Source organism: Choloepus didactylus, chromosome 18 (assembly GCF_015220235.1).
Source record: "Choloepus didactylus isolate mChoDid1 chromosome 18, mChoDid1.pri, whole genome shotgun sequence".
Classification (NCBI taxonomy): domain Eukaryota; kingdom Metazoa; phylum Chordata; class Mammalia; order Pilosa; family Megalonychidae; genus Choloepus; species Choloepus didactylus.
In genome coordinates, this window is record NC_051324.1 from 68652227 (window position 1) to 68662206 (window position 9980).

The window sequence follows — 9980 nt, forward strand, 5'->3', positions numbered from 1 at the left end:
TTTTCCTGAGACTATGGGTGCTGAGAGTAATGTCTTGAACTAACAATGGAAGTTTGGGTGGAAGGCAGTACGTACCACAAACACTAAATCTCCCTAGAACATTTTATTCAACTGAATGGACTAATCGTAGGCTAGCATAAGTCTTGTTGACTATTGTCATTCAGTACCTAGTATTGCTAAGCTCACTCAGAAAGAATAAATTTAATTTATAATCCCCCCCCCCAAAAAAAAATGTTTCCTTATCCTCCTTTCTGATGTAGCATAAAAATCATTCTGAGTTTGATTTGTAACTGCTGGTAGATGACCCAAGTCATGAGGAATCCACTTATCAGGTACTGATCTTTAGCTCATATTAAAAGCCACTTACAAATGTTTAGGTTTTGTATCTAATCTCTGATTATTAACATATTTATAAAATTTATTTTTACTGGAGAGATGCAATTCATTATGATAAAATATTGCAGAACAAACTTTGTTTTATTGAAAATAAATAAATGTCATTCTAGAGTTCTATTCCCAGCAAAACCACCTTTCAAGAAAAAGGACAAAAATAAGACTATTTTAAGGAAAAACTAAGAGCATTGCTTACCAACAGACCTCATGAAAAGTATTTCTAAAAGATAGTCTTCAAGAGAAAGAAAAAAGCGCCCTCCCCAGTTTTGTGAATCAAGAAGAAATGAACAAATAAAATGGTAAACTTGTGAAAATTTAAGTGCATATTAACTGCTTAAAACAATAATCATACTGTCAAATTTATGAGATTAGAAATCAAGATAAAATTACAATATTGTGTAACAAGACAAGGAGTGGTTGGTGATAAAGTATTCTAAGCTTTTTATATCAATTAAGAGGGTAAAATGTTTTAAATAATTTTAGACATGAAGAACATAGAGAGTACTTATAAAGTACAAAGTAGTAGAGGGGGGATTTTAAAAAATGAGTAGGGAAAATTTTCAATTAAACCTTAATAAGGCAAGAAAAAGAAAGAGAGGGAGGAAGGGAGGGAGGAAGAGAGAGAGAGAGAGAGAGAGAGACACTGGGGGGGAGGAGAAAGGAGGGAGGAAAAAGGGAGGAAGAAAGGAAAGAGTGTAAGAAAGAAAAGAATACAAATGCAAGTATACAGGAAGTCAAAAATAAACAATCAACACCAATCTTACTAATCATATAATCTAGGAAAGTGGGACAATTTAAAAGCAAAACATAAAGTGATAGAAATAAATCCAATTATACCAGTCGATAAAAATGGACTAAATATTCCAGTCATAAGACAAAGAGGATCAGTTTGAACTAGAACAATCCAGAGTTGTGGTATTTATAAAGAACCTATCTAAAACATAAAGGCATAGAAAGGTTGGTGGTAAAAGACTAGAATAAAATATGCAAGTAAATAACAAACAAAAGAAAGCTGATGTAATTATGCTAATATAGAATATAATAAACTTTAAGGCAAAACACATTATTAGAAAAAAAGAGCTACTAGATATTGATAAAAATTTGAGTTCATCAAGAAATTATAAAAATTCTAAACTTGATTCTATATAATCACATTGCTTAAAAATATATAAAGCAAAAATATCAGAATTACAAAAAGTGACAAATGCACTATCTTTGTGGAAGCTATTAAGAAATCTCTTCCTGTGAATGACAGATCAGAAAAAGAAAAAATCAATAAGCATGTAGAATATTTGAATAACACAATGAATTTGTTTGACCTCATTGGAACGTATAAAACATTGCTCCAAACAACCAGAGAATAAATACATAGTCTTTAATAACCAATTTAGATAAATTCCTTCAAGCCATATAGCAAGTCTCAACAAATTTCAAAGAATCAGTATCATATGAACTGTAATCTCTGATGCCCCAGACATGTTATAAAAATATAACAAAAATATAAAATTAAACACCCCCCCCCGAAAAACATATGGGTCAAAGAAGAAATTCTACTTACAACTGAATGAACATTTGCAGCTGAATGATAATTAAGATGCTACGTATAAAAACATGTCGAGTACAGTTAAATGGGTACTTAGAGGACAATTTATAATCTTAAATGTTTATATTACAAAAGAAGAAAGCCTGAAAATTAACAAGCTAAGTCTTCAACTTGAAAAATTAGAAGAAACCCAAAGAAAGTAAAGCAAAGAAAAATAAAAACCATGATGCCAGAATTTAATGAAATAGAAAATGAAGATAGTATACAGAGATTTTTAAAAAGCAAAAAAAAAAAAAAAAAACCAAAACCAAAAAACTAGTTCTTTGAAAAAAAGACTAATAAGTTGATAAACCTCTGTCAAAACCAACCACAAAATAAAGAAAAAAGACAAAAAGAACAATATTTTTAATAAAAACAGGACTGAAGTATGGAAGAAGCAGAGATTAAAAAATAAGATATTTTGAATAGTTTTATGCTAAAACTTTTGAAAACAGGCAACATGGATAAATTTCTTATAAAGGTATAAATTGCGGAGTTGATTCAAGGAAAAAAAAATTTTAGAGCCACAAAAATATTCCCATAATGAAAATCAGGTGCAGATGGTTTTACAGGAAAATTATACAAAAAATGTAAGGAATAAATCTTTCTAATTAAAAAAAAAAACTCTTTCAAATAATAGAAGAATAGAGAATACAATCTGAGTCATTTTATAAGACCAAAATAGCACTGATACCAAAATCAGACAAAATCATGGGAGAAAGGAAAGTTATAGACTAAATTCACTCATGAACTACTTGCAAAACTTCTAAGCAAAACATTAGCTGAATGAATGCAATAAATAAAAAAAGAGAATACATTACAAGTGTGTTTGATTTGCTCCAGGATAGAAGTCTATTTCAATATCAAAAATTTATATAATTGCCCACATTAATAGAACAAAGAAGAAAAACCACATATTCTTGTAAATAGATGCATAAAAAAGCACTATATAAAGTCCATCGTTTTTCATGACAATCTAGCAATATAAGGGTATCTATGAGCAAACCTTCCACAAGCATTACAATCAATGGTAAAACATTAAATGACTTCCCTTTAAAATCAGGAAGAGGCAAATTATGCTCATAATCACCACTTTAAGTGAACACTGGACTGAAGCCTTAGTCTTCACAAAGTAACAAGAAAAGAAATAAAAGATGAGAACTGTAAAGCAAGAGACAAAATTCTAAATAGGTGTGGTTGAATAGATTACTGAGATTTTAGCAGAATTGTTACATGTGAGATCAGCATACAAAGATCAATTGTATATCTACACACATGAAAAGAACAGCATGAAATGTGATAAAAAAAATACTACTTAAAATACCAATAAACATTGAGGCATCCAGAATTAAAGTCAACAAATATGTGATCAACTTTTACTAAAAGACATTTAAGTAGCTCAAAAATAATTGGCATCACATACAATGTTCAGGGATAGGAAAATTCCTTATCATAAAGATGATTTTGATACATTACATTTAAAATGTCAACCAAGTTTTGTTTTTTTTCTTTTTGTATAACTTAACTGGCTAATTCTAATATGTATATGGAAAAGTAAAGGGCCAATATTTGCAAAGATATTCCTGATATAAAAGAACAATCCATGGTGACATGCCTACCAGATATCAGACTTTCTATAAAAACTGTAGTTCTTAAAACAACATTGCATTGGTTTGGGGATAAAGAAATAGATTAATGAACAGAATAGAGAGTGCAGAAAATCTATCTGCAGAAATCAATATGCGTCCAAAGTCGCATAGCTGATCACTGCAGAAAGGAGGGCATATTCAATACATAAGCGCAATGCTTGTCCACGTGGAGAAGAAAGGAAATGCGTTGCTAGGCACAGAAATCAAGTAAAGGTGATGTTGCATTTCTAAAGCAGTAAAGTGGGCACAAGGTGTTGAAGAGTGTGTTTGTTTAGAGTGTACATCCTGTTAGATAGATTCTTTAGTGTGTATGATACATTGTATGAGAAAACTGTTAGTTCTACAGAGTATTCTGATGGACAGGTGGACAGTGACACAGGATTTATTGGTTGGCTGGTCATTTGCATCCGGACTGAGGGGCTCTGCCATGGACTGGCTTTGACAAGGACCTGGGGCTACTGCTTCTCCTTATCAGGTGGACCCTGTCCCCCCCAGAGCCCTTCTGAGGCCGGTTCACCCAGAGGACAGCACTGAGCATGCTCAGGAGCAGGGGCAGCTTCAGGAAGACCAGAAGCAGGAAGCGGACGTTGCTGAGCAGGGACCTGTGGGGACGACAGGGTGACAGACAGTGAGCTGCTCCTCAGGGGGACAGCCTGGGGCCTCCTCCTTCCCTGTCTCTGAACCATGGTCCTGGGGCCCCAACAATCCACATCAGACTCAACCCTGTGGAAGCCGAGGGAATGAATGAATGACCAGCTGAGGACTCTTCAAAACGGGACACCTTTGACTGGGGCTTGGGAGGGAAGCAGGGGAGAGGGCGCAGGGGCCACCAGACCCCCAGAGCATCTGCTTCCTGCCTTCGCCTTGGCTGGCATCCAGGACACTCCCTTGCTGGGCCACTTCTTGTTTTGTTCCCTCTGCCTGGACCACTCTTTCTCCAGCTATTGTTGCCTGGCACCCGGTTCCTGCAGGTCCACTCAAATGTCCCCGATTCAGCGAGGCCTCTCCTGACCATGGTGTATAAGATGGCAAGCCCATCACTCACCCACACACGCCCTCCCCAAACCCAAGTGGCGAACTTTTCTCTGTAGCATTTGATGCAACTGGGGTATTTATAAGGACTTATTTGCTGCTTTGTTCATTTGTTCATAATCCACCCAGCAGGACCACAGTGTTTGGTTTGCTGCTTTACCCCAAAGCCCTCAAACACATTTAGGAGGACCTAATCACTTAAGTGGGGATCAGAAAATAAAGGAGGGACCTGGGTGAAGAGTCCCCCACCCAGTGGAGGAGTCCTGGGGTGCTGGCCTCTTGCCGTGGGTATTGGCTGGGAGTGGGGGGCTCCAGTCCAATCGTTCTGGGTCTGGTGGGAGAGTCAGGGGTCCCTGTGGTTGAGGAGGGAGGGGTTGTGGTGCTCTTGGGGTTGGAGGCTGCTGTGGAGGTTGAGGGGGAAGAACATATCAGGCCGGTGCCCTCCTCCGGGTCTCCCATGCACTCTCACCTGGAGGCTCTGACATCACACAGGTGAGACAGGTGAAGTCACTCAGAACATGCTGGATGGGTGTCTTGGGATCCACACCCTCCATGACCCAGCAGTCCTGACCAGGGCCCTGGGACCCCTCCCTGACCCCTCCGAGGGTCTCCATCCCAGGTGGGACGGTCAAGATGGGAGCATCACCCCCGACCAGGGGAGCCTGAGGTCTGGGGAAGGAGCACCTGGCCCCAGGCCGCATCCCAGCCCCACGGCCTCACCTTCCTCCTCACCCCCCTGCAGGGCCGGGGTGGGGTTTACTCTCTGGGGGTCTGATCCAGAGCGATTTAGGAACCAGCACACAGGCTTGGCTGGAGGCTGGGGTCGGGCATCAAGTTAACACAGAGCGGTCAGCGGATCCCCACACTGACAGATGGGACCCCAAGTCCCCTCAGCCCCCAAACTGTGAGCCAGGCTCACCCACAGGCTATGGGAGAATCCTGACCGGGAGAGCCACTGACCAGGAAGGGAGATGTGTAGAGACGGACCTGGGTGGGCCCGCAGAGAGGGGCCTTGGGGAAGTCACGGGGCAACAAGCCCTGTCACACACACAGCGATGGCAATGGGGGTTTTACCGCCTCAGTAAAAAGTGAGGGAAACTTCTCAAATGAGGGAGAGAAAGCAAAATCAACATCAGGGAGGCAGGGGAACTGAAGACAACACCAGATAAGAAAATAATGAAAAAAATTGGTATATTAAGAAAGGCTATGATTTGGTTTTTATGAAACAAGAATGGGGTTATCTTTAAAAAGTAATCTTTGGAAGTCAAGGAAGAGCATTTGAGTCCATACAAATCTGGGAAACCCTGTGTTCCCACCCCACTTCTCCCCGGGCCCTGGGTCATGGGAGCCTGTGGGAGGCCTGGGTGCCATAAGTGATGAGCAGATGTCCCGGGGTCCTGTTCCCATAGGGAGGACCGAGCACAGGTCCAGGGAGGGGCACAGGGATCCTCTTTGGAGTGGACACGTCCCCATCGGGAGAGGTAGACAACCCAGACCCCAAGATCGGGGATTTCTCACCTACCACAATGAATGATTCACCTGAGACGATGTCAGGGGGTCTCACGCAGGCAGGTGCTACACACTGGCTAAGCCACCCCTGTGCGTGCACACACACACACACACACACACACACACTCACCCCGTGCTCCGAGGATGGACTCCCACCCCACCTTTCTGAGCCCTTCTGGCCAGGTCTGTCCGTGGGAACAGGGAGACCAGCTCAGACTCAGGCAGCCCTGGTAGGTGGGCCTGGGGCTTACCTGGGCTCACGGTCACCTCAGTCAGGATGACAGAATCAGACTGGAGCGCTCCTGTTCCTATGAGCCATGGTGTGTCGATCCCACACCAGTACTCGCCTTTGTCCTCCATGGTGAGGTCTCCCACAGTCACGGTGAAGGTCAGGTTGGCAGGACGGTCCCTGATGGACACGCGCCCACTCATCTATCTCTCTGACTTTTAGGTCTCCACAATCTTGGTACATGGCCTAAGACGAGGTTTTCTGCACCAGTATTTGTTGAGCATCTTGCATTCCTCCTCATAGTGACACTGCACACTCAGAGATCTCCCTACAGTGCCTGTCACTGTGCTGGGGCCACTCAGAGCCAGGCAGCCTGAAAGACACCCCAAGGATGGCGCCTCACCAGATGGGCCTGGGCTGGCAGCCAGGGAGATGGGCCTTCCTCAGACCCAGTCATCGGTGCTCCTCTCAGAGGTAGGAACTGAGGGGGGAGGGGGGAAGGTATGTGTGTGTGTGTATGAATGTGTATTATGTATGAAGATGTTATTTCTGGAAATATAATTACAGTGGTGACAATCGCAAGCACCGGTCCCCCCAGAGAGCTCCCTTTGAGCCGGGCACAGTGGACAAGACCCACCTGCCCACGGGTCTGTGGTGGGACAGGTGCTGATGGTTCCTGGGACATGTCTCTGCACCCTCGTTCCCTCTCCTGTCTCCACCTCCCTCTCAGTGTCCTGCCCTCACTGGCCAGCGTGTCCCCATCCGGGCCCACACCGCTCACCTGGGACATGGAGAAGGAGCAGAGCTGCAGGCAGCCCCGCAGCCCCCACCCATGGGGCCATTTCTCCAGCACAGTCACCCCGCGGGCCTCCTCAGGAGGGTCCGTCTCCACGGCCCCCGCTTGTGAGTTCTCTGAGCCTCTGCTCTGTGTGCAGCCCTGGCCTGCGCCTGAGCCTCCAGCTGTCAGGATGGGGGAGGCTGGGGACGAGAGCAGCTTGTGGCTGGATGCAAACCCCCGTGGGGTTCGGTGCCGTTTGTTCTTCTCAGACCCAGAGGGCGCGAAGTTGCGGGGTGCCCTGGGTGTGGGCACAGCAGAGGCACACGGGGTGTTCCTTCCGGGAAGGGCAGCCTCTACCCTCTGTGGAGACGTCATTTCCTCCTGGTCAGGATGAAGCACCCGGGGGCGGAGGCAGGACTGTCTTCTCTGGCCCTGGTGGTGACCACAGAGGGGCCGTGTCCCTCCAACCTTTAGCCCCACAGGCCCCAGGGAGCTCTGCCCGCCCCTATCCCAAGGCTGCAGTGCTTATTCTGGCCACACAGGCCAGCCTGATGACTCCAGACTCTTCCATGGTGCCCGCCTTGGTGCTCAGACCCGAGTCCGGGCCCTGATCCCTCTGGCTTTGGCTGCCCCTTCCTGCTCCCCACCCCATACTCTAGGTGCCGTCACATCCCTCCTAGATGTTCATCCTTACCTGTTGGGCTCTTGCCAAACTCTGTCCCTGGGAGAATCAGGGCTGAGAACCGAGAACAGAGCTAGTTGGGTTCAGGGTGGTGAAGAGGCAGAAATAGGAAGCTGGGGCCAGTGAGGCTGTGGCTGACCCATTCCCCACAGGCACTGGCTCACAGCAAAAGTGGATGTCTATCTAGGAGGACATCTGCCAAAAGGCCCAGCTGCAGGTGCCTCACCTGCATCCACCTGATCACCAGCCGTCTCTGCAGGGAGCAGGGGCTGAGGCAGGGCCTTCCTGGAGGCAGGGAGGTGGGTCTGTCCAAGGACAGAGTGGCAGTTCTCGGGAAGGCCTCTAGCAGAGAGGAGCCTGTGTGGAAGTCAGGGGACAAGGCCTGTCACACATGCAGCGATGGCAATTGGGGTTTTACCGCCTCCATCTTAAATGCAAACCCACAAATGACAGCAGGGGAGCATATGGGGACATATCTCTTCCCTGGAGGCACAGCCAACACAATCTGATCAGGCTCAAGTCCTTGTGTTCCTTCTTTGAGCCCAAGTACACCGACCCCACCCCAGTGTCTGCCTCCCTCATGCTGTGAGGTTTCTGGATAACGTCTCTACTGAGGTCTAGAATTGAGGACACCGACTCCTTCTCTCTACATGAGGATCAGATAGCTGCGGAGCCTTGCTGCTTTCATACACCTCCTGATGCTTTCTGTTCTGATAGTGAAGAACCAGTTATTCCTTCTGATATAGAAAGATATTTGACAGAACTTTTACTTCAAAATATTCAAGTACAATTTCCAAATGATAGAAAGTGGAAAGGCCTCACTATAACAACTGGAACAGATGATTCATACCCTTCAAGTCCTAGATCAGAAGATTGTACAGAGGGAGAGGCTAAACAGGCCCAAGTAGAAAAGGAGGAAGTGAGGGACATATGATGTAATGACTAGATTAATTATAGAATGAAAAAGGAAAACTATACTAATCTGTCAGATATAAGCAATAGTAATCTCTCTACTAATTTTTAGTTTTTATATGAGTAAAAGGTGTGTTATATTGCTCTTACAGAAGTCATAGTTCAATTAGTGGAAATATTTTCAGTAAAGTTTTGCAAACATTCAAGGTTACGTTTGAATTTCTGATAATGCTCTGAATACCCTCCTTTGTTTTTGACTCATCCGTGGTTCACCACCTGTGGTTTGAGGTGTAAAGAGAGGAACACGTGACAATTGGTGCCCAACGTGGGGCTGGAGACAAGAATAATTTTTGTTTTGTATTTGTACTTTCGTTAATTATCCCTAGGGACTTTATTTTTTTTAAATTCATTTTTATTGAGATATATTCACATACCATGCAGTCATACAAAGTGTACATTCAATTGTTTACAATACCATTATATAGTTTTGTGTTCATCACCGAAATTAGTTTTTGAACATTTTCATTACCACACACACAAAAATAATAAGAATAAAAATTAAAGCGAAAAAGAACAATTAAAGTAAAAAAGAACACTGGGTGTCCCCCTCTCCCCCCATTTTTCTACTCATCCATCCATACACTGGACAAAGGGGAGTGTGATCCACATGGCTTTCCCAATCACATTGTCACTCCTCATAAGATACATTTTTATACAATCGTCTTCAAGATTCATGGGTTCTGGGTTGTAGTTTGATAGTTTCAGGTATTTACTGCTCACTATTTCAATTCATCAGAACCTAAACAGGGTGATCCCTAGGGACTTTAGGGACAGTCTAAAATAATGGCTCAACTTTGAAATGTAAATGTTGCAGGATTACAAGTGCTAGTAGGGCTATCAGGAGCTAGGATGTCAGGGCGTCAGGATATTCTTAATACAGGAGTTGATGCAGGGCCACGGGGCGTGGGCGGCAGGCAGGCTAGGAGTCAAATGGATCTTCAGGATGGAAGCTGACGGCCGCAGAAAGCGACCACTGCCCACCTGCCCACCAGAAGTCCAGGGGACCCCTGCGGTGGCAAAGAACTTTCCCAGCCGGGAGAGGAGATGGGACAAGTGTCCCCGGGTCCCCGAAACAACGTTAGCATACTTTCCTCCGCCTTAAGCTGCCTCAGCGGCGGTGAAAAAGGCGGCGGCGGCGAAAGGAAAGAGAGGAG

At 44.6% G+C, this 9980-nt stretch overlaps 1 protein-coding gene across 1 annotated transcript; it reads right to left on the bottom strand.

The window, feature by feature from the left end:
* Window positions 1-4021: 4021 nt before the first annotated feature.
* LOC119514817 (CMRF35-like molecule 6) lies at window positions 4022-7236 on the bottom strand. Its single transcript, XM_037810535.1, is given in 5 exon segments — window positions 4022-4257; window positions 5377-5473; window positions 5576-5643; window positions 6417-6767; window positions 7176-7236. Coding segments are annotated over 5 exon segments (813 nt in total).
* Window positions 7237-9980: the final 2744 nt, after the last annotated feature.